The sequence below is a fragment of the Rhipicephalus sanguineus genome, chromosome 5 (genome assembly GCF_013339695.2).
Source record: "Rhipicephalus sanguineus isolate Rsan-2018 chromosome 5, BIME_Rsan_1.4, whole genome shotgun sequence".
Taxonomy (NCBI): domain Eukaryota; kingdom Metazoa; phylum Arthropoda; class Arachnida; order Ixodida; family Ixodidae; genus Rhipicephalus; species Rhipicephalus sanguineus.
The window spans coordinates 78,790,184-78,815,532 of NC_051180.1; the positions used below are offsets into that span (position 1 = coordinate 78,790,184).

The following is a 25,349-nucleotide window of genomic DNA, read 5'->3' on the forward strand; positions in this document are numbered from 1 at the left end:
ACCGCTGCCAGTCGACAGACTGCTTTTTGTTTACCTTTTAGGTGAGGTGGAAGGAAAACGCACCTTTTCTTTGCAATTTCTAGTTGTGTGTGATGTCGTCTGGTCATACGATCCTCTCATTCCCACTCCTTTCCACCCTCGTTCGCGGGAGACGCTAAGGTACCGGCCCTTAGCCGGTACCTTAGCGTAGAAATTACGCCCGTGATCTCATACTCGGCCAGATGTAGTCGTAGCCTAACAGTACTCTGTGTTGGGTCATGTGGTGAATAGCTTCGTGAACAGGGCGCAAGGCTAGATAAGAGAAGAGGGGGGGACAGACTGAACGCCAACTTTTTGAAAGTATTCGCAATATAAAGGACAATGTGCTCGCATACGCCCATGGAGGGAAGCTGCAGGAACGCATTAACACATTAGTGCCAGTGCCCACGGTAGTCCCCCCCCCTTTTTTTTTGAAGACATGCGCAGACGTAGATCACTCACCGCACGTGCAGGAAAAGACAGGTGTGAAATGCAGGTCGCAAGCAAGGTAACTGAGAGGCAGCTAAATGTGTCAGGGACAGCTGCGCACATATCTTGAAGTTTTTTTTTTACTTAGAATAGCAACCGTTTGATTTAGCTGTCTGTCCGCCTTTTCGCCTTTTGTAATACAGAATGAGCCCTGAACATTTGCAGTTTAATGAACGTGTGATATATTTATGTAAAAAGCGAAGGCTTCTCCGATTCCACGGGGGCGCCTGAAAGTTTTCTGTTGAAGTCCGCAAGCTCAGGTGCGGACCGTCCGTGCCCCCGGAGCTCGATGGGGAACCAGGCCGCAGTCGCGAAACGGGTTCGGTGGCTTCAGCGGCGTAGGACACCTGAAGGCCCTAGCGAAGTCCTCGTTCCTGGCCGTCACCCGGTTGACCCAGGAAGCACGGCCGGCTCGGGCCCCGTCGTCGCGCGGCTGCATGATATTCAGCATGAATAAGCCTTAATATTAGGTACCGTCTATTGGGCAATGAGTCAATCGCATAAGATTAGTGAAGCACAAGTTTCTAGTGAAGCACAAACTGTAATTCAGCCGTACAATCGCCAATCAAACCATGATGAATCGACAACATGGTTTAGTGAAGAATGGTTTCTCGGTGGGCTAGTTGGTTTATTTAATTCATGTAACAGCGCGAAAAAATAGAAATGACGACAACAGGGACGGAGTGTAAACAGCGCTCTGTACACTCTGTCCCCGTTGTCGTCCTTTCCACTTTTTTCGTGCTATTACATGAGTTGCAATGGCTTAGTGGCTGTCGGGACATGCCGGCATGGTCAATCTGACATAGTTCGTGACTTGGAATGACAGAAAGCTGAGCTATAGTTCGTAGGCATTCATGATAAAATACGGTAGGCATGCAGACATGGACACGAGAGAAAAGTCGTTGACAACATAAATGCCGACTAACAAGAGTTCCAAAAAAACGGCAGGAAGTGGAAGATGGAAGCTTGCGATGAAAAACGGTAGCCTTTCAGAGTTGTTAGTCGGCGTTCGTGCTGTCCCAACTTCTCTGTGTCTGTGTTTGCAGCCTACCGTCTTTTACAATGGTTTGTGGCTGTCGGGTCACCGTGGACAAGAAGAATCGACCAGCAGGCCCCAGACATGATTGTTCGTTGTCCGTGTATCCGGACGTCACCAGTGCCTTTATGCAGACATTCAGGCAGAAATCCATGGCGATTTCATTTTTAAGTATTGGGGTTTACCGTCCCAAGACCACAAAATGATTGTGAGGGACGTCATAATGGAGGGTTCCGAAAATTTCAACCACCTGGGGTTCTTTAACGTGCGCCTTAACATGGGCTTTTAAGTATTTTCGCCCCCATCGAAAATTCCGCCACCGCGGCCAGGATACGGTCCCGCGACCTTCGGGCGAGCAGTCAAGCACCATAACCACCGTGGCGGGTATCCATGGCGATTTGGACTTAAGAAAGACAAGATATTGGCTGGATCTATTCTGCGTATTGGATCAATTTGTGAATTCTGCAGCTTCATGCTTCTTTCACAAATAGCCCTGCTTGTGCCGAGGAAACTCACCTTGCTCCTGGAAGCGAGAGTCTGCTCCACGTCCGGCCCATTGACCTCGCACTGGTTGAGCGCGTAGAAGACGTAGAAGAGCTGTTCGGGTTCCAGATGCAGCAGCGTCGGCAGCACGAGCTCCGGGGCTCCTGGCCACGCCAGGTAAGCACGTAGCGCCAGGGACAGCGCCCTGGACTCGAGAGCAATGTCCAGCTGGCGCGGGGCCGCGTCCCACGGGGTGCAGTTGTCGAGTACGTGCGGCCCCGTGGCGTCGGTGTGCTGCCGTTGCTGCCAGCGGAACAGATACTCCAGCACTGCCTTGAACGCACGCACGCCTAGGAGAAAGCAAGAGTCCGAATACGCATACATTTCGTTGTAACGAAGTAGCAGGAGCGACCATAAATTAGTTCGTTATATCCGATGTTCTTTGTAAAGAAGGTAAATATTGGCTCTAACAAATCGGCAATCTGGTTTACACAATATCGTAGATTCAGAAACGTTTTATTCTCGGCTTGAAACCAACTTAAAACGATGTGATCATTACGTGCCTCCTTCGATTCATATACGGTGACGCGACCAGACAAATGCGCTTTTTTTGCGCTTCACGACCGGAATTTCCGCAACCTTTTCGAACTGCTAAAGATGTGTATTTAGTTTTTTTTATGCTGACTTCCTAGCTTTGAGCCTCGCACGAACCGAACATTTCTTCGTTACAACCGGTATATCGCGGTGGTTCTCGCGTTTGCAGTTTGGTTATAAAAAGAATGTCACTGAAATGAAGCGTGACCAACCAAAGTCGCATTTAGTTCGCTATAACAGATAATTCGCTATATCAGTACTCGTTATAACGAGGTTTAACTATCCATACGGTGTTATCGCCACGCTTTCGATTGTCGTGCGTGTGTGTGTGTGCGTGCGTTCGTGCGGCCATTATCGTGTCATTGGAGGTGTGCCCGATATAGCCCGTAATTGCTTGATATCCGCAATGTCGTCACTCGTTCGCACTATCCCTGTAATCGAGTAGCCTAGTCATGTACTAAGCGCTGCTTTGGCAGATGCGACGGCTATACTGTGAAAGTGGGCAAGTGTGATTGCAGCGATTAGTAACAACTTGTTTCGTAGCTGACGTCACCATAGGCGTGCGCACGGGGGAGGGGGGGGGGGGGCGGCCGCCCCTCCCTAATCATCTAAAAGGGGAGGGGGGCAAAATCTGCCCCGTACATTGACCCTTCTAGTCACCTAAGAGGGGGGGGGGGGCGCGAAATCTGCCCCATACATTGATTTAGTAGGGTGAGGGGGAGGCGCTGCGATGTTCCTTCGCCCCCCCCCCCCCCACCCCTGATGGGGAACCCTGCGCAAGCCTATGGACGTCACCCAATAATGTGCTTCAGAAACGACGTCAACAACTGCATACGCGCGTGTCTATTGCTATTGTTTGTCTTGTCTCTGCTCACGTATAGGGTGCGTGCGTGCATATGTGTTACGTGGAATTCGCAGTATTGTGAATAATATAGTATTGTAACTAACAGGTACAAACGTTAAAAATAACTGCTGAAAAAGAAGGCACCAATGTGACCGTCCTTCCTAGATCTTGACACCTTTTTTTTTTCAATGTTATATGAACAAGACTGAATGTCGACCGTCGTCAAATTAGTTTCTACAGTTGTCATGCGTCACAGTACAGCAGGGAGATAAAACTCACCGATGCGTGCCACCTGTAGCATGGCTGTCGACGGATGTGTGCCCCAGAGTAAGTCCAATGCAGCCGGTGGCACCTGCGCAGTGTTTCGTCGCACCAGCATATTTTTGCGTTTTCCTTTTATTTCGAAAGTCAACATAAAAGCTGGACCAAGCGACGTTAGGGCAGCCGACGGCCACGACTTCTCATATACATGCATCCAACAGACAGTGAAGCAAAAAAAAAGTAATAGTAATATTAATAATGAAATAATATGAAATTTTGCGTCCAAAACCATGCTACGATCATGAGGTGCGCCGCACAGTGGGAGAATCCGATTATTATGGACCACCTGGGGTTCTCTAAAGTGCGGCTAAGTCGAAATGCACGAGTTCTTGCACTTAGAACCCATAGAAATGCGGCTGCAGTCGTCGGGGGTCGAACCCATGGTCCTCTAGTTTAGCAGCGTGGCACCTTACCTGCTAAGCGACCACAGCCTACTAGGATCGCACGAGTTCAAGACTTCCCTTGTTCGCACGAGGCTGTTTATTCCTTAAAGGGGCTCTAAAGAGAAGCGCTGAACAGGTTCAGACTGTAAAACTTCATCAAGTTAGTGATCACAGGTTCATTCTTAGAAAGAAAGGAAAGTGAAACTTCGATTTTTCGCGCTTTGGCCGCGTGAGCTCAATACTTGCGGCTGACGATACAACTGGACACCAAATTGAGGAAAAGGAAAAAAAAAGCGCAACCAGCATAGAAAGGGGTTTTGTTGAGAAAGCGCCAAGCGCACAGAAACGTGCAAAACTAGTAAGCTCACAGCACTACAAGCACCTTTACTCCTTTGGAATTGGCCACTGGTCCTTGTTACTGCGCTTGTTACTGCTTAGAGATGACACGCAACACAGAAAGATTGGCAAAAAACAATTCCAACTCGAATCGTTGAATAGTGCGAAAACGCGGCGGCCGCATTTTCGATGCAGGCGAAAATGCTAGAGGCTCGTGTGCTTAGATTTAGGTGCACGTTAAAGGACTCCGGTGGTCAAAATTTCGGGAGCCCTCCACAACGGCGTCTCTCCTAATCATGTCGTGATTTTGGGACGTTAAACCCCAACAATTTATTATTATTATTATTATTATTATTATTATTATTATTATTATTATTATTATTATTATTATTATTATTATTAGCGCGAAAAGACATGGACAGAAGAAGGAAAGGAAGCTACACGTGACAGGCGCTTACTTATAACCAATGTTTATTCAGAAGCACATATGTAACATACTGTTGCAATCGTATACAGTGAAACCTCGGTGATACGAATCTCACGGGACCGCCAAAAATATTCGTATCATCCGAAATTCGTGTCACCAGAAAGCATGGAAAATTAGAATGCGACAAAAGAAAGCTGGCGTACATTTTCATTTATTTTTTGTTAGGCCTGCGGCAACGTCAGGAAGAATCCTGAATGATTGTCAGTTAAGTTTTTATATGTGGGCAATCATGCCAGCACTCGTAAATATACGGCCACGTAAATAATGAACCAGGTGCGTTGTGACCCGCGACACTCGGAGCCCGTGACGCGTCTCTGAAGGTTTATTCCGACCGTAAGAAAAGTGTTTTTCTTACACCGTGATTTTGTCGATTTGGCGGTGCGGTGCGCATGCCCACACTTGCGTTCCCGCGCTCGCACGTGCTTGGCGCGTCTTCCACGACAGCGCGGACAGCATCTCTTCGTACCCTTGGGTGGTAGCGAACGTTCGTATCAAACGTCGCTGGGTGAAAATCGGTTCGCAACAACTGTACTCCATTACATTGCAGGCCAATGGGCCTTGGCCGGGACCAACGAAAAATTCGTATCACCCCGAAATTCGTATGAGCTGTGATCGTATCACCGAGGTTTCACTGTATATAGTTATCTCAAAAGGCTAAAAAAACATGCACCATTATAACCTTTAGTAAACAAAAGCGCAGGCGCACAAGTAATCAGTTAACAAAAGCAAAAACAGTAAAAAGGAGGGCTTACAATTCGTAAACAACGTAACAGCAGTATGGCATCGTTATCAGGTGTTAAGAAACAATCTCTCATCGTCCAAAAGGAGCACCGAAGGTCCTTCTTTTGTGCTTGTTTTTTTTTCCGCTATTCAACGATTCAACGTGCAGCTTTACCGACCCGCCCAACACGCCGCTCTTGTCATTTCACGAGTGCTGACCGCGTGCCGGATTGCGACGACAAACCTGTAGCGTGGCTTCAGGCCGCGGCACGCCATCGCTGTCGGCGGCCTCTCCTTCGCGCAGCGCGAGCATGCAGCGCGTTGAGAGTAGGCCGGGCCGCCAAGGCTGGTCGCCGGTGGTCCTGTGCGGCCCGTTCGTCGCCAGGTGCTCGCTGACTGCCTTCTCTTGCATCCAGGCGAACATGGCCTGCGACGTATCCGCGGACCCAACGGGCGCCGCTTTGCCTTCGTAGAACCTGAGCCGTGTCGTCATCATCATCATCAGCCTGACTACTGCGGGGCAAATGTCACTCCTATATTTCACCAATCGATCCGGTCCTGTGCTTGCTGCGTTAACCCCGACACTTTTTAATCTCATCTGCTCACCTATAGCATTCTGCCTCCGCCATCATGCGCTTGCCTTCTCTTGGAATCGCGTCTGTTACTCTTAAAGGAGCCCTGCAACAACACTGCTCCAAGTAATCTTCTAATGGCTTCCTCAAAAGAGCGTATTGCCTCACGAATCGACTGCCGCAAAACATTTTTAGAATCTGTCAAGTATACGAGCGGAGTAACGGGTATTTGCCGCACGCTTTAAGAGCTTTCCCTCTCCTTTCGTATCAGCGAGCCCGCTGAAAGCTACGCAGGGAGGGGGGTGACAAGAGACCAAGAAGCCGCGTCCCTTCGTCAGCGCGTGGCATGACCTTGAGCACTTTCTTTTAATCTTTTTTCTTCGAACGCGCGGCTTATTTCAGTGTGACTGCGAGTGCGAGCGCGGGCACGTGGCAGCAGCCCGCGGCAGCCACGGTGGCTATGATGTTCACGATGCCCAAATCAGCCAACGGCCGTGGACTTTGGGTATAGGGAGCAGTATTTGGGTATATGGCATCATTTGTAGAGATAATAACAATATCTTGAGTTTTACGTCCCAAAACCACGATATGATTGATAGACGCCGTAGTGAAGGGCTCCGGAAATTTCGACCATCTGGTGTTCTTTAACGTGCACCTAAATCTAAGTATACGAGCCTCTACCATTTCGCCTCCATGATTTGTGGAGACAATAGGGAGTCTTTCTAGCTGACTTTGAAAATTAACTGTAAATTCCAGGCCGCGTGCTGCGCTATAATGTTTGGCTCGTGTGTTCTCGGAAGCCTCGACGACTACCGATAGGCAGCGTTTTCTGACCATGCTTAAAAAAATCACAGCATATCCACGGAGTGAATGATGATGAGTGGGCGAAGCTGCGGAGGTTCATCGGTAAACCGTGAATCTTCCGTGAATTCTGCCCAGTACATCATCACCGACGTGAGATAGGGCGCGTTTATACTAAAGGTTCGATGAGTTATGACGACTTGCAGCTCACTTTAATTTTACATGTACGCTGCGAATTTTCATTGTTTAGAAAACCATTGCTTTAGAAAACATCTGGCGTCTTTCGTTAAGCAGCTGGCGTCTTTTCCTTTTGCTTTAGAAACATCTGGCGTTCTTCCGTTTTGCTTTTACAAAACATCTGGCGTCTTTCGTTGGTTTATTTCATCAATAAACGGCGTTTTGAACAAAATTTTTATTGTTTAATCACGCACAGGAGAAATCTCACCAGGCACTACCTTGGAGGTAAAGAATGGCTGCTAATGGGAATGAGAGACAGAAGAAGTCGGCTTTTAGCTACCGCTGCGAATTTTTTATTGTTCAACAACGAACAGGAAAAATCTCCCACCGGCACCACCTTGGAGGTCAAAGCGTAAGACTGGTTACGGACTACGACTACTACTACGAGGGACGAACGGGTGCCGCCTTAAGGAGCTTCGCCCCTTAAAGTGTTGCAGGGGCCCTTTAATGACCAGCGGTTATCTTGCTTTCGCCCTTCATGACCTGCCCATGCTTATTTCTTCAGCACCGTGTAGTTCAGAGAAACAAAAATGGCGATGAAGAGGTGCACCAACACAGCAACATCACCAACGATGTATAGTAGAGACAGTATGTCAGTGCGCTACCCGAAGCGATCGCCACTAAACCTGTCAATTACTATGGAAGGGTGTAAACGCTATATAAACTGTTGATCTGAACCTCACTTGCATGCTCGTCCTACATAAATGGACGCGGGCCAGCATGATTGACCTATTATGTGCACAACGTCCCACTATCTACAACAAACACGAAGTTTAAGACAAATCAACGCACTACCCATCATTCCCGTGGCAGCAGAGCGACCGCAGCACCGGAGTTTCCTACAGTAATTGTATAGAGGAAAACTTTGCTAACGTATTTTTCAAGCAGGTAGGCTGTAAGATTAGTTAGCCATCACCCCACAACTTCGCCCTATCAAGGACGGACCGAGTCCAACCTGCTTAGCTTCGGCTATATGACGCAAGAGCCAACACATTCATCGTGACATGCCGTTTTTTTTTTTCTTGAACGAAGACGTTTACACCGCGGAAAACATTAGTTGGAAGTTGGCGCCCGTCCTGTTATTTTGTGTTATGTGTAGGGGTGTGCGAATATCAAATTTTTCGAATACGAATCGAATACGAATATCCACCTTCGAATATCGAATCGAATATCGAATATCAAAGGAAAAATGGCTCCACAGTAACAATATTTTATTTAACATGTAGCTATTTGAAGAAAAAAAACATTAACAGCCTGACTGGCAACACAACATACACTGCTATCTCCAGAACACAATGTCCAGGCTAGCGCAATGCACATCACAACACAATCAAATATCACGGCACAATGAAAGTAATGGTTAGATGTTATCATGAAGAAATATGAGTTGCTCCACATGATCAGGCAGCAGGCGCTCCCTTCTAACAGAGACAAACCCCCTGCCACTGAAAAGGCACGCTCGCTTGGAACAGAAGTGGCTGGTATAGGGAGGTACATGGGGCAAAGCTTTGCCAGACTGGGGTATCTGAAGGTGCCTACAGTCCGCCACCAGTCACATGGGTCACTGTCTTTCTTGAGAAGTGGTCCCGCATAGTGAACGAGTGGTAGTGCGGCACGTTACGGCCGCATAATATTGAAAATATACGGTTACATGATCGCCAACAGCGCTGCACGTCGGAGATGTACCAGCAATAAATCATACGTATTGGGGCGCTCGCCGCAGGCAGATATCGTGCCTCCGTGTACTTACGATGTTTATCGCTCCTCTCGGCAACGTTTTTAGCAATACGAACGCAGCAGAAATGTGGAAGACGAGTTATTTTATTCATGATAATGGAATTGCATATTCAAATTTTTCGAATAATCGAAGATTCCAAACTTTTCGAATACACGATTTTCGAATCGAATACGAATATTTCGAATGTAATATTCGACGAATATTCGAAACTTTCGCATATTTGCACACCCCTAGTTATGTGTATTCGTTCAATCTGCGCCGCAAAGTTTCCTCAGTTATGAAAAAGGAGCTTTCGGGAAGGAGGTATCCTCTTCGGGAAAAGCCGCATACCTCATGAAGTATGCCTCGCGTAAAGTGACGTTCCGCAGCCAACTCGGCGCAGGTCCGATCCACGGCATGGAGTAGATACGGTCGGCAAGATGATCCGCAAGCGTCGGGTCGTCTAAGTCCAGCGCACCGGCACGAATCTCGCTGGACAGCTGGCGCCGCAGGAAGCCCAACAGGGATTCAGTGTCCACGCCGGTCACCAGCGGAGACAAGGCCGTCAGCGCGTAAAGCGCCAACTCCGGCTCGTATTTCGCTGCGAAGCGTACAAATGATGTAGACCTTGCTGCACACGCCTTCCTCATCTTCACGAGTCGATCGCACAGGATCAGAATACTCAAGCTCCTTACCGATTAACCACTTGATTCCTGAAATTTTGACCATCTGGTGTTCTTTAACGTGCACTGATATAGCACAGTACACGGGCCTTTAGCACTTCGCCTCCGTCGAAATGCGACCGCTGCGGCCAGGATCGAGCTCGCAAACTTCAGGTAAGCAGCCGAGACGGACCGATTATATGCACTTAGTTATACTCCTTATTTATACTCCTAAATAGCACTGGGTAAGATAACCAGGCTGGCTGGTTAGTGAGAAGATCGACAACGTTTTTATACACTTGGAAACGACGAAGAAATAAAAGCATTATTTGCTCAGATATATATGCTATACGCGAGATAGTCATTGAAAGAACGAGCACCCACCCATCAGGCGAATGCAATGTTCAGTGGCGTTTCGGGCTGGCGCCGTGTCATCGACGTCAATGAGCCGGCAGAGGAGCTGCTTCTCTGGACCGGCTGGCAGCAGGCGGGATGCCAGGAGGGCCGTGCGCAGACCCAGGTAGTTGAGCAGCTCGTGCTTTTTCACTTGCTGCGTCGCATGGCGTTCCCATCCTCGCGTTATGAGTCAATTAGGCTAGTTTTACATGCCACAGTCTACATTCTTTGGCATTTATGCACACGGATACGAGACCCGTGAAGTGTTAGCCAGCTCATTTCTTTTTCCACGGAGGTGATTGTGGCACGAACTTTTGACTGCCGGCGTCACTTATACTGGTTGACCGTAAAGGGACACTAAAGCTAAACGCTAAATCAATTTACAGTGGTAAGTTATACTTTGAGAACTATAATTTTTGTTAATTTCGCTATCATAGCTCCGCTATGAGATGAAAAAAAAATTAAAGTACAAAAACCCCCAACGCTGGTACGTCTGCATGAGGTCACAGCTTTCATTATATCCTGTCGTACTTCCGGTACGTCCGTTGGATAAAAATTCCCGAAAGATGAATCATTGAGTCGCTGGCTCCCTTATTTACAACACAATGTAATATAGTCGATAAATGATTATATAGGACCCAGCAGACGCCATCAAAAGTTACGACGCCACGGCGAGTTGATACGGAAAGTTGAAGATTGCGCCGCCACTCGATATTTTCTTATTACGCCCTTTCGGCTTACCAAACGTTTTATCCCTGGAAGAACGGTGTTTTTTGGTACTGCGAACGGGTAATTGACTGATACTAGTAAAATAATTTTTCTTTTTAATGTCCCTTTTAGGAATGAGTAGCCGGTGAAGTTGTTGAGGCATATTGCTATTGCAAATCCTTCGTTCCTAAAGAAGGCACCTTGAGCGCGTCCGGCAGCGCGTCGACGTAGCTGGGCGCCCGAACCACGACTTCGTCGGGAGTCTCTCGACCTTCGAACGCCTCCTCAATTATGGTGCGGAGGTTCCATGAGGACCACGCGTCCTGTGGTCCCCCCGCGGCGCTCGGTCGGGATGTGTCATTCCTCGTCTCTGCATCGCAACGGGATAAAAGCGAGCTTCAGATCCTTAGTATATTAACTCAGGACCTCATTTGCTATATAAATACATTACAACAAACATAGTAAAAACAAATTCAATACCTTGGACGTAGCAAGGGCACAATCAATTAAGCATTACAGCATTTAACATCTTGAAGGTCGCCGTGAAACAGAGAAGTTAATGGAACGTAACAGTTACAGATTGTATAAGAGTTTTATCTGGTGCCTAAATATATAAACAGGAAATATATTTTTTGCAATTGTGATGTAAATGATTTCTATGAACATGAACAGCAAACAATGCTCATTTCTTCTTTATAGTTATGAAATATTCTAGAACAGGCGGTGTCGTTGAGCCAACGTTTGGACAAGTCGTCTTTTCTTCAAGGTAGCAACTGTTGCTGCCTTGTCCACTTGTCGAAGAAGACCACCTGTCCAATAAGATCACTTGACGAAATGTTGGCTCCAGCGACAACCCGTGTAGAAGGATTTTTCATCGCTTCAAGCCTCTATCTTCCCTTGAACTTCTTCAAATATGCATTTCAGACAAAGTAGATCCTTATAGTACTTCACCTGGAAGGCGCAGCGTGGTATTCCACGGTGCTGGGTCGTCGCCCCTTCGCGCCTTGTCCAGGAGCTCCTCCACCTTGTTGACGTATTCGGGCACCGGCAGCTGCCCTCCGGCCGACAAGAAGACCGCAGTGGCAGCCTGCGCCACCTCGCGGGGACCCACCGTCAGAGCGTCCACGAGCAGCCGAGGCTCGGCCAGAAAAGCACGACCGTCGGCGCCCACACCCATGCGCAGAAGTGCCGGCTCGTTCGTGAAGTAGTAGGCGTTGCCCACCGCCTGCGCAGTTGCGAACGCCGAACGTGATAATCAGCAGTTCCACGTCGAGCATGAAGTCAAAGGTTGTTTATTTGCATTCAGCGCCTACCCCTCGCGCTTATCTTGTCGTTGTTCACTATTTGATACCTCGTAGTCATTTTGTTAACCACTATCAATCTGTTATCGATTAGTCTAAGGTTAGTGTGTGGTTCTATATCCGATGGCTTAGCGATGAAGCGTAGGAATGTTTGTCGCGAAATATGGGCCGGGCGATATCATGGATCCAAATGATCCCACGCGTGCCGATATTGCCAAACATCGACAGTATTCGTAAAGAGCCAAATTTTGTGCAACCGAAGCAGTGTTGACACTGCATAAACTTTGCCAGCGAATGTGACTGTATACCCTAAACAGCATACCACACAGGAGAAACCAAAGTTATATATTTCCCCGTCATTTTATTTCAGTATTTGCTCCTGAGCATTAAATTGAAAGAGGGCATGCCACTTCATTTCAAAGACGTCACGTACTTCTACATAAGAAAAAAAAGTCAGTGAAACTTCAGTCTCACTCTATGTTGCCTGTGACGCACACTACTGCTAAATGTCAAGCTCAAGCTGGTACTGTACTAGACACCAGACTTTAAAAATAGCACTTCGTTACGTGGCTATTGTACATACGCATACCTCTTCCTGTCATCATCATCTTCATCACCGTTTTTCCCATTTTCCCTGTGCAGAGTAGCAGGCACTTCGTCATTAATCCCGATTCTTCACCCTCTTTCACCCCCGAGAATCTCTCTCTCCCAGAGCGCATAATTAAGCTCAGGCCGTCCTCTCTGCCTTCTAATAAATTCTCTCTCTCTCTCTTACGCAAAGAATACTATCTCATTTACTAAACAACAGCTTAACTTGGAACAGCGCGACAATACCTGCAAAGAAAACAAAGGAATAGCTCTGTTATGCGCTCTTACCTGCCTCTCATCAGCCCCCCCTCCTTTTATTACGCTCGTCGATTCGCTAACATAATTGGTTCGTGAATCGTTGTTATACTACCACTCGAATGACTCATTTCATCGATCCTGTTTACAACAACCTGTACGCACCTTGGAGATGTCCTTGGCGTGGGCCTTGTCCCGTGCGCTGTATGGCCAAGACAAGAGACCAGCACTGTCAAGCAGCTTAGTACGAAGCTCGGCAGCGTCCTTGAGTCCCGGCTTGAGGCACTTGCTGTAGAGACGGTGCAACGCCACGGGCAACCAGCGCCCGTCGGCCCTGGCCGCCAGAATCTTGTGCAGGTCTTCAGTCAGCGCTTCCTGGTGTAAGTGGTCCACCGTGCGCCGGTCACGATTCACCTCCCAAGTTTCCGCATTCCTGTATCAAAAAAGTTACCGGCAACGTTCAGAAGGCTGATATATTCAAGTGACTTAATCGACCGAAGTGCCGAATCCGCGAAATTGCTCAGTAATATTATGCTGCTTCTCGCAATCACATTTTAGTCAACTGCCCAGTTGACAGCTGCCAAAACTGGCGCCTGTGACAGGCATCGGCATTTCCAATGCGTCATACTAATATCAAGGCTAAGGCAACACTAGAGCACAGTATACGTATAAGTCCGCGCAGTGCAGTCTTGCAACGCTGTCTGTAAGTTGAGCGTCGCTGCATATTATAACGTAGCAGATCCACGTGTACCCGACAATCTTGTTGGCATTACAGAGAAAACGAAGGTCAACAGGACGTGAAATTACATGCAAGAACATGCTAAATACTAGAAGACAGAAAAGGATAGCGTGTAGGGTTATGACTATAGAAGATCTTTGAAGTGTATGATCGACATAATTGGGTAAACGTGCAGCGGTGCATACGCGGGGCAAAGAATAGACAACACATCGTGTGTGCTTGGTTGCACGTTTCGAAAAGTATGTTAGCGTTCCAACTCACTCGGCTTGTTAATCCTGTATGATCACCCGCTGCGTCGTTCTAGTTCTACTGATTATGGTGCTGGACTGCTGACCTGAAGGTTGTGGGATTGAATCCGGGCCGCGGCGGCCGCATTTCGATGGATTCAGGGGTGTTGTGTTGTTTCTGGTGGTTTCGGTTTCGGAATGCACTGTGAGAATGCCGGGGGGCGCCGCTCTGGCATTCATGTTTTGTAAGGCGACGTGTAAATAAAGTCAGTGTGTGTTGAGTACTGACGTTGTTTTCTTCTCTTCGGCGCTTCGCGCCAACCCGCGTGTTCGGGGCTGGTAGCGTCCCCGCCGGCTGCGTTCGTCACCGCCGGTCTTCGCCTGCTTCTTCGCCAGGACCACCAGCCCACAACACAGCAAGGGGCCCGTGCGCTTAGATTTAAGTGCGCGTTAAAGAAACACAGGTGGTCGAAATTTCCGGAGCCCTCCACTACGGCCAATCACACATCGTGGTTTTGAGACGTAAAACACCAACAATTATTGTTAATCCTGTATGATCGAGTTGGCCGACGTATCGCAGTGGTTTTGGGGTCGTGAGGAGACGCCTTCATCCCGCAGAATATTCGTATAGGTGTTTGCTGTTACACCACAGAAGCCTACGTACCGGCTGAGGCGATGGTCCCTGATCCAGTTGTTGCAGACGTGACCGAACAGGTCGTCGCACGGGTTGGCCGTAGGGTCGAGAGAGATGCTCGAGGCGGCCACGATGCATGCTCGGCTACGGCACGTGGTGCGGACCGACTGTCGGCGATATGACGCTCCGGGAGGCGTGATGAAGCCCATGAACCGCCGGGAAGCGAGGGAGGTCTCGTTGCGACGCGCGCGCTCCCAGTCGCCGAGCAGGCTCGGCATGCAGAGCGCGAACAGGGGCAGGAAGATGACGAGCATGCGGAACAAGCTTAGCCAGCTGGCCAGGCGCTCCACCTCGTCTTCGTCAACGATGCCTTCCTCAGCATCGGCGACGCCTCCCTCCGCGGCACGTCCGGCGGCGGCATCCCCTCCATCAGCGGCAGCTCGGCCGGCATCGCGCTGCGAGTGTTAATCACGAGGAAGCGTGACTGAATCCGTCGAGCGCGCTGCCGTCGCCAGCGATGGCCGCGCGTTCGGCGACTTGAGGAGGAAACCGACATTGAATCAAGGGGCTGGAAGCTGAAACCTAAATTGAATTAAAGACACCGAAATTAGAAACGGGAGTCTAAAAGAAACGGGAATTAGAAAGTCTCGCGTGGATGGAAGTAAACTGTCATGCTACATTACTGACGTCATTTCCGTGACGGAAATAGCGTTGGTCGATTGCAAACCGACATGGAACCCGACAGAAAACGGATTCGTGTTGTATGCAGACCACGACAACAGAGGTTGAAGAACGACCTCGCAAATCATGGACAGAAGAAATCTGACGGCTGATCGCGACCCACTTAATCGAAATCTTGTCAGTTCTAGTCACATTGCAAACATTGGAACGAGACATACGGCTACGACAACAGTCGTAATATCGACATGGCAAACTTTGAGTGCGTTTCTATAGGCATATGGCCGGAACGCAACCAAAGAGATCAACGCTGTTAATCTATTGTACACCCGTGAGCAAAAGTATGCGGGCCGCACGAGCGCCTTCCAAACTGCCTATCTGCGCCACCTGCAGTCGTGCGCCACCTGCAGTCGACTGCAGCGAGGCCAGAAAAGCGTTTTCCTGTTATTTGCTGGCATGTCAGTTTTCAATGGCCGCGCAACACATTCCTGGTTTGTTGTTTTCACACAAGAAGCTCATCTTCAGAGTAAGACCGTCACGCTGTTACCTTGATAGCAGCGTCACTGCAATGAGGGCACACCTGGAGGGCGCTTGTCGATGAGTAGATATCAATCAGTCAGTCAGTCAGTCAGTCAGTCAGTCAGTCAGTCAGTCAGTCAGTCAGTCAGTCAGTCAGTCAGTCAGTCAGTCAATCAATCAATCACTAATATTAGATAACAGATTAATTCAAAGGCATAAACGGCGAGATTCCCAAATTACGAGAATTCAATTGGGTCCCTCGGTGAAGGTTACTACAAGTAATACAAGTATTAGCAGCAGTGGGTACAACCAGAACATATATAAAGAGAACACAGCAAATACTTACTCCGTGCGCTTCGCGGAACAGCGAGTTGTGGTTCCTGGGTAGTAGGGGCTGCATTGACGCTCGGTTCCGGTGATACAGCGTTCTGTGCTCGGCTACTTCTCGTGCTATCAAGAACCGCTGTGGGCGAGGCTTAAGTGCAGCGAGAGCATGCAGCTGCCACGAGACACGCGTGCATGAAAGTGATGATGATTTCCTTCCCATATGCACGCGCATGAAGCTTTCTTCTTTTTCATCCTGTACTTCCGGTTTCGAAATGGCCCGAGCTTTGACACGATTTGGACGGTTCAACGTCAACTATCTCACAGCAATGTTTGTAAGCGTGACGTCTCAAAAACTGAGCTAGAGGCGGAAGAATGTGAGGCCAGACAAGAACGTTCGTGTCTCTCTCACACTGCCACGTTTCTAGCGAAGCTTTCGAGAAGTCAAGCAACCATGTTCTAACAAGCTTTCTTCAACTCCCTCCGCCCCTTCTTTTAGGGGCGAAGCTTCTTATGCCGCGGGTCTGCCCATCCTCCGTTTGTAGGTTTGTTTGTAGTAGCCACATCTAGTTCGTGAAGAGCGCGCGTTCTGGTATGCAGTAGAAGAAGACGACGACGTTGACGAGTGAGACTCTCGTGCGTGTTCACCTGCGTGGCATTCTTTCTTCTTTACTGCGCGCGTTCTCGTATGCAGTAGAAGAAGACGACGACGTTGGCGAGTGACACTCTCGTGCGTGTTCGGCTGTGTGGCGTTCTTTCTTCTTTACTACGTCTCGTGTTTTCAACGACACCCGAAGACAACATTTCAGAAGTAACGCGCCATGAGGCTCCCTCTTGGCACGCTTCCTCTTTAGCTCGGAGTCGCCAGATGGAAGACAAGGCTGCGGAACGGAGGGCACAGAAGGCGGCGGCAGCGCGCGCTCGCAGACAGAATCCTGAGATGAGAGCCCGCGAGGCCGAAGCTGCACGTTGACGCCGCGAAGCAGATTCCGCCGTTCGAGCCCGCGAAGCCGAAGCTGCTCGACAAGCTGCACGGCTGCGGCGAGAAGACCATCCGAGGGACGTGTATAGACCTGGTGTTTTCCAATTTCCAGTTGCAACCCGTACAAGAACCGCTGTCCCTTCACTTCACGGACCATAAAGCCGTGATAACGAAGGGACAACGCAAGCCAAGCATCATCTAATTAAGAAAAATAAAAGTTTCATGTTTGTAATATACACACAGTGTTTCTCACTCTTCATATGATTGATGGGGCGTTACACAGAACATTCACGGTTTACCGATGATTCTCTCCGGAGCTTCGCCCCACTCATCATCATTCACCACGTGGATATGCTGCGATTTTTTTGTAGATTTCTGTTGTATCTATGATGTCAATGGCGAATAGCGCAGAAACGACACCGGCAAAGAAGGTGAACTATAACACAATAGACGAAGCGCTGACGTACAACTTAATTTTATTGCAGAAATGCTAGATATGAAGACAACGTGACGGAAATGAACAGGAAAAGGAACAACAAAAATAGTAAGAGAAATGCTACCTAATTTTTTTTTTCGAAAGTCTGCCCTTAGGCATAATATTTATTCAGAAATACACAATTTACCCAATTGAAAGCCTACATCAAGAGAAATGCAAGAGAAATGCTACCTAATTGAAAGCCTACATCATCACCTGTTCTGGTCATGCGAACGGGATAAACAATGAAGTTATTTTTCCGTCAAATCAATGTACGGCACATTTACACAATTTATACCCAGTCAGTATCCGCTACATCAAATATTTACCGCGTTAACTGGGATCCGCTTCGCCCAACCACGCGGCACTTATCAAACAGGGGTTTTCATTTTGCAGTGTGACACTTGCTGCAGTGATCTATTGACAGCGAAGCGTTATATGGTTAAGATCTTCCGTTTGTTAGCGAGCAAAAACGTACGTGCCACGGAAATTGGGCAAACCCCACTACTCCCCACTGGTCCGCTGAAAATGAAGACTGGAAGACACGGGCAGCAAACACCAATTAAATGAGGGAGGCCGTCGCCGCCCTCTGGATGAATGAGATCGGACAATACAGTGAATTGTACACCATGGTGGAATTCGACAATGCGTTCGCTCTCGGGAACAGTCATAACAGTGGGTTCACTAACATATGTATATTTTGCACTTGAAAGAAAGGCGCGTGAAAGAAAACGACGGTGGCGTTTAGGCCGCCGATTAGCTGCAGTCCCGGAAAGGGTTGGGCTGCTTTGCCGGCAAAGCGCACTTGAAGGCCCGGCCGAAGTCCTCGTTCGTTGTGGCCACCTCGTTGATCCAGGTGGCGAGATCCGGTCTGGCTGTCCCATCACGGCGCTGGATTTGCCGATACGACAAGCCAAGTATTACTACCGAAGAACTGACATATGGGCAAGTTGGAAATGATTATGCATTTTGAAATGGACAGCACGATAACAAGGACACACACCACACAACGCCGTCTCACAACTAACTTTATTAGAAAGAACGCGTCCACTGCTTTAAACCATGACCAAGTACCGCGCACGCATTCATACATCACTGATAGCCCAAAAACACGTGCTCCTGCAAATATTACAAAATGTTACAAAAACGTAAAACGGTGATCGCATGTTCACTCTTTTGCTGTGTGATGAAACGATTCAGGAAAGAAATTTCATGGTCATGCTGTTCTGTTGAGGGAATGCATGACAATAGCACTTCATGAAAATGAAATTTCTTTCCTGAATCGTTCGTTTCATTACATAGCAAAAGAGTGTACATGTGATCACCGTTTTAATCTTTTGTAACCTTTTGTAATCTTTGCAGGTGCACACGTTTTTGGGCTATCGATGATGTAAGAAAACGTGGTATACTTGGTCATGGTTTAAAACAGTGGGCGTTCTTTCTAGTAAAGTTAGTTGTGAGACGGCGCTGTGGGGTGTGTATTTCCTTCTTGTGTCCTCGTTTCCGCGCTGCCCATTTCAAAATGCAAGTATTACTATGTATACCCACGATGAAGAACTTAATGTTAATTTTAAAGAAGGAATACAGCGAGACACAAGCGTCACTAACCGTTAAAATAGAGAATAAAAAGACCAGTAGTAAATTGTCAGACTGCATCCACTAGACGAGATAGTGAGAGAAAAGTTATAGAAATGTGGGGTAGTCAATCAGAGTTAAGCTCAGTACTTAAAATTCTCTCCCTCTTTAACAAGATGTATAGTCAAATCACGATAAAGTGAACTTATCCGCACTTCGGAAAATAATTGTACCTGCGTACAAGCACGACAAGCAAAACGCAACGATCGCAGTAACAAAATAAAGGGAACTTCGTACATCTGTTTATGCTTATTGACGTATTTGAACGAGTTTTTTCGTATGAGATATTCCATCAACCCGACAAGCCCACGATGGAAAGAGCATCAATTAGTGGAAAACGGGGCATACAAATAAGAATTAATGTGACCGCGTACTATGTGGTGGCCGCGGCATAGTGTGCGAACCAAACCACCGTAACTCACAGAAGCCGCGCTTAAAACAGTGACACAAACACCGCGGTGCGAACCTTATGCCTCGCAGCGAGCATCTGCTCAACGTCGGGACCGTTGGCCTCGCACTGGTTGAGTGCGTAGAAGACGAAGAAGAGTTGCTCGGCGTTTAGGTGCTCCAGTCCTGGCAAAACCAGCTCCGATGCGCCGGGCCACGCGAGGAAGGCTCGAAGCGCCAGAGACAGCGCGCGCGACTCGAGCGCGACGTCGAGGAGGCGGGGTGAAGACGAGGACCACTTCGTGCAGTTGTTAAGCCTCGAGCGCTGTTGACGCTGCAGCCACCGCAGTAGGTACCGTAGCACTGGCTCGTAGGCGCGTACGCCTGGACACGAGTAGGAGAACGTGGTGTAGGAGGCATGCCAATGCACAATGGCGCATTCAAATGATTAAGGCGAATGCCAAGGAGGTTTTAAAAAGCGAAAGCCACAAATGCCTCATGAAAACAAGTTACCTTCGGCGACGTCGGCGTCAACACGAACGGTCAATTATCACGTGACCACTGATGACGTCATCTCTAATTTATGACGTCATCATAATAGCACAGATCGCTAATGTTTGTGGCGTCATGATGTCACCGTGACGTTACATAATATGACGTCACGTAATATGGCGCCATCACAAGACATCGTCGCTTGGTCAAAGGTGGACCGATCTCCTCCGAGGGAGTGGGACACCACGTGTGGTGCAGGAAGCTACGGGGCAAAATCGATGCAACCGAATGACAAGGAAAAGAATAACAGCAAGAACAACATGGCTTTCACCTTCGAGTCGTCTTAGGCGAATGCATAAGAGGTCTTGTGATTTTTCTTTTTGCCAGGTTATCACTTTTGGTCGAAAAAAGCAGCTGTTTTGGCTCGCTACTCGGTTTTGCACCGCGCGACTGCAAAATCGAGCAACATGATTTTACATTCATGGCTGCGAAGAGCTGACCGATACGACGTGGCGTTTCGGAGGCTTCGCGTTGTGATTGCGCTTACGTAGACAGTGGTCACTCACTGGCCACAGCACTACAGTACAGCGTACATGTCCTCATGTCCATAATGTGACATCATAAATTCACGGAACGTGGCCGGTCGTACCTCGCGCTACAGTAAGCGCACCTGCACCGCTTCAGCGCATCCGGTAACTGTCCGGATCGCCTTCGTGACCTGCAACGTTAGATTCGTCTGCCATTTTCATTCATCTATACTAGATTTTATGCGCGAAACAGGCTTGCTCACACGTGTGACGTGCATTTATGTGTCTTGTGTTGAAAACTATTATGCATAAAGGTAGCCTGTTATAAATTAAATATATATGGGCTCACCGATGCGCGCCACCTGTAACATGGCCGTTGAAGGATTGGTTGCCCAGAGCAAGTCCAACGCCGCCGGGGGTACCTGGAGAGTGCTCAAATTTAAAGCGAACATCCCATGCAAGATACCGAGCAGCAAGCTTCAGCTAAGCACAAAGAATCTCAATGCGGCAAAAACTTCGACCAGCATTCGCAGAAATAAATAAATAAATAAATAAATAAATAAATAAATAAATAAATAAATAAATAAATAAATAAATAAATAAATAAAAGTTCTTTAGCCAGAACTGTTCATAAGAACAAATGCCAGCCAAGTGCGGTGTAAGACACATTGATTGATCGATCATGTTCATCAGTATCAACAAGAAACAAGCAGCGTCACATGTCTAAGATTAAGGCAATCCTTGCCCTTTTCTACCCACGATCTCTAATTTCGGTTTTTTTTTTTTTTTAGCGCAAGAAAACGACACCACAAGAAAGAAGACGGAACACAGCGCTGTGTTCAGTCTTCTTTCTTGTGGTGTCGTTTTTTGCGCTAAAAAAGCAATATGGATTCTCACCAACTAGCCCGCCAACGCATTCTCTAATTTCGGACCGAAAACATGCGCTGACGGCGAAGAGACTGCATCACTCTGATGGCGTCTCGCTAAGCAAAGTGCGTATCACTGTATTTGAAGTCAAACGAGCGGATCGTGAAGTGAATTCAAATGCCGTATTTACTTGGATATTACCAGCACTCAGTACTGGCAAATATTGTCTAATTTTGGCTAATACTGGCTTAAATATGGCTAATCTCCGCTATCCGCTGTTGTAACACCAACGTAGTCTTCACTAAAGCTCTATCCAGTGTCCACTGACCTAACTCTCTACCACTCCGTTTTCGCCAGGAACGCTCTAAGGTCATGACTGTCTACAGGCAACAGGGCCTCCCCGCTGCAACCCTCACAGATGTTCCCGGCGAGCCCGCACCACCAAGAGTTTCCCAGCCTGCTTGACTTCATAGAGACGACCGGGATCACCAACTACCGCCGGCTCTTGCCTTCGCCATGGGCTGCCCCGCTGAACGGACTATATAGCCTCCTCGTTCTTCTCCTTTCCTCTCTCCTTTCTTTAACTCCCCTTCTTCATTCCCTAAGATGCTGCGCCGTGCTCCCTCTGGGCTGCAGAAATAAGAGTCTTTCCCTCTAAATCTCTCACGTGGGAAAAAAAGCATGGTTGATCCCTCCGTCATAGGAATCGGAGTAACACGAAAGTGAAACGTGCCCTTAAAGAAGTAACTGAACGTTTACTGCACATCGATATAAGAGAGTTTGCACAATACATATTGATGTCTGACAGCTATAGCACCATTTAACGTGGATGCACCCACTTTGATGCTTGGTGGTACATCTCCATGCCAACGACTAACGTCCATGTTCAATGATTAAACAAACCCTTGTGGTAGCTGTAGTAGTTAACGGTGAAAGCGTAATAAGAGAACGAGTTGTGATAGCCAGAAGAGCGTCGCATATTGGACGCAGAACTTAATTGGTCGCCATCCCGCGGCATGTTAAAGGGGTCATGAACCACTTTTCCAAGTAATGATCTAATGACCCCAGTATCGGAGTTTACTGCCTCCCGAATCGATTGCCGCAAAAATTTCTCGAATCCGTCAAGAATGAGCGGAGTTACGGTGGTTTGGCGCACGCTCTCAGCGCTTTCTCTATTTTCTCGTGCCGACGAGCGCACTGGAAGCTAGACAGGGAGGGATGGCACGGGGGTAAGAAGTTACGTCAGCGCGCGTCATGAAACGCGATCGCTCTCCCGCTGTGATTCGCATGCGCGAGTGCGGCTAAAGTGTAAATTTAGCAGACTGAGGAGTGCGGCGCGGGCAAGTGGCGGCACCCCTTGGCAAGAAGCGCATCTCATCCGGCTATCGGCCAATAAGCATGCTATACCTCTTGCGACGTAAACTGGCAGATCCGCGACGTCAACGTGCAGACGCCCCGCCCACAGACGAGAGTGAGAACCGGCCTCTGTTTGAAAAGAGGGCGCCTGAGGAAACGGCAACTTCGCGCTCCGCTTGCGGTCTTTACGGCACGACTTTAATATTTTGCAGAGCAGTTCATAGCCGTGTCAGCTTTCCGCAGGATGTGTTTTTTCAACAAGTCCAAGGGGTGCTTCATGATCCCTTTAAAATGTGATTGAACACCACGGCCGCACTTGAGGGAAACGCAAAGCGCGTCGTGCCGCCTCGGTAGCCCGGCCGCAATTTTTCTGGGGTCGAGCACGTAGGCGGGGAACGCGGTGTTACAGCCAGATGAGGCAGGCGCGCGTCGCAGAGCTATTGGCCGCGAGATCGAGCGGAGTCGCCGCCTGGCGGCTTCTGGCTGAACCGCGCCTAGTGGGGATTGCTCCATGCGTCGTCTGCTAGCTACGTTGTGTTTGCATGTGCGCGTACGCCATGCAGGTCCTCAAAAGGCGGTTTGCTCCGTTCCGTTTTTGCAACTTTTATCGCTCGTACGTATGCCTAACACGATGTAAAGAAGGATTTGGCCTTGATCGGCTTTATATGTATACTGTAATAAGATCAGTGAGTGCACTTGTCGAGAGTGCTGTGTGTGGTCGTCGTACCCTCCGTTCACGCCCTCCGTTCACGAGAGTTACATCAGTGTAGGTGCCGCTCTGGGGTTCAAGCGCATTACAAAGTGCCCTTGGCGTTGTCCTAAAGATGAGAAGTATTAAATCTAATGTGAATATAGCCTTTTAGCGGCTCGGTGGTAAAAAAAAAGAAGGCTCTCATGCACTTGCGCGTTGTGGTTATTGGTGTTAAACTTCGGGACTACATCGTTTATAGGTTACGCGAAGAGCTTTAGTTGTGTATGGTCCTGGTCTCACTACAGAGAAATATTTCTGTCAAGTCACGTCTGACACTTCGGTACTTAAATTGTCAGTTACCTTTGTGTACTGTTACTGGAATAAAAACAAGCGTGTGTATGTTAAACGTCTTCTAGAGCTAAAGCGCTGTCAGCCACGTAGTTTTCCTCAGTAAACTTATCAACCTTCCTACATTTCATGGACAACTGAATAAGAAATGCGGATGAATACTTGAGCATGCAGAGCACAAAGTGCTATATGATCTCATCGTGCAGGAATACGGGCTTTCTTTTTGTTGGGGGTATCGAGATGAACAAGAAGTAAATACTTAATTCAGTCGCGCTACAGCAGTGCGCATAGTATGTGGAACAGAAGCTAAGCATGTCAAATAAAACAAGAAAATTTCCAGCGAATACGCCGACTGTTGCCGAAAGCGAGCTACTCTGCCAAAGGCGAGAGTAACGTTCGTTGGCAGAATGCTCTCCTTTCACAAATGATAGTAACGTTCGGCGCGCTCCGTGCATTAATTCGGGAATGAAGAGCGCACATACTACCTGAAAGCTGCAGTCAACGCATTTTGTCTGCCGGAAATGGAGTCAAATCGCTCACTACGAGCGCTGTTGTGTGCGTTTGTATACGCGCCGACAACCGCACATCCACACTAGTGCGGCGACGGTGCTGCCACCTGTAGCCCGTTCTCGCGGCGAATATTTGGTTGGATTAGCGTGATGCTATGAGTGAGGCCGACGCTTTTACGACGCTTGCGCTAAGGTCGCCACCTCGCGGTGTGTTAAGGGCATTTACAAAATTGAACTTGTATTGAAACGCGCCGAATGGGACGGACGTGTAACGAGTTGCAGGTGCTAATCGCGGAGGCCACAGTAATGACGAGTTACTTTACCTTACCGCTCCCAGAGGGCAACAGCACCCCGCCGACCGGGAGAGTGGTAGATATAAATGTGCGTTTGTAAAGCCGCTAGAGTCTGTGACTGGCGCAGTGGACAGCGTGCCCGGCATCTCTTGTAACGGACCGAGCGGTCGTGGGTTCGATGTCCTTGGACGGAACCTTATTTTCTTTGCCATCTGATAGTGTAAAATTTTGCGACGGTCATTTTCCGTGACGGAAATACGTCACTGGTCTTGATGGACCCCGGCATAAAACACTTTCGTGTTAAAATGCGAGGTAAAAAATTGGCAAACCTGAAGCGTGGCTTCCGAGATCCCCTTCAATGCGTCATCGTCGTCACCTGCGTCTCCACCGCCGGTGGCGACGGTATCCTCCTCGCGAAACACAAGCCTGCAGCGCGTCGACAGGAGACCCGGTGTCCAGTGCGCGTTCACGAACTGGTCAGGATCGTTGAGCGCCAGGTGCTCGTTGACCACCTTATCCTGCATCCAGGCGAACACGGCTGGCGCGGCACCGTGGGATAAGACGCGGTCTGGTCGTAGAACCTGCATTGGGCCGAAACGAAAGTTTTAGGGGCGAAGCACCTTAGGGCCGAGCATTGTACACCCCGCGTCTAGCGTACTAGCTCTGGTTTACACGCCTCACTCCCGACGCGTGCTCTCGTTGAATGGAGAACGCTAGG

At 48.5% G+C, this 25,349-nt stretch overlaps 2 protein-coding genes across 2 annotated transcripts; both read right to left on the reverse strand.

The window, feature by feature from the left end:
* Positions 1–648: 648 nt before the first annotated feature.
* Positions 649–16,145, reverse strand: LOC119394738 (uncharacterized). Its single transcript, XM_037662045.2, has 11 exons — positions 16,092–16,145; positions 14,579–15,003; positions 13,114–13,381; positions 11,756–12,029; positions 11,005–11,174; positions 10,085–10,250; positions 9,390–9,639; positions 5,956–6,187; positions 3,744–3,816; positions 2,060–2,376; positions 649–940 (listed from the first exon to the last, which is right to left on the reverse strand). Exons 1-11 carry the CDS (start codon positions 16,143–16,145, stop codon positions 764–766), a joined length of 2,406 nt encoding a protein of 801 aa, XP_037517973.1. The 3' UTR covers positions 649–763.
* Positions 16,146–18,193: 2,048 nt separating this feature from the next.
* On the reverse strand, positions 18,194–25,218 carry LOC119392880 (uncharacterized). Its single transcript, XM_037659810.2, has 4 exons — positions 24,961–25,218; positions 20,917–20,989; positions 19,628–19,932; positions 18,194–18,417 (listed from the first exon to the last, which is right to left on the reverse strand). The coding sequence occupies exons 1-4, from the start codon at positions 25,216–25,218 to the stop codon at positions 18,283–18,285; spliced, it is 771 nt and encodes a 256-aa protein (XP_037515738.2). The 3' UTR covers positions 18,194–18,282.
* Positions 25,219–25,349: the final 131 nt, after the last annotated feature.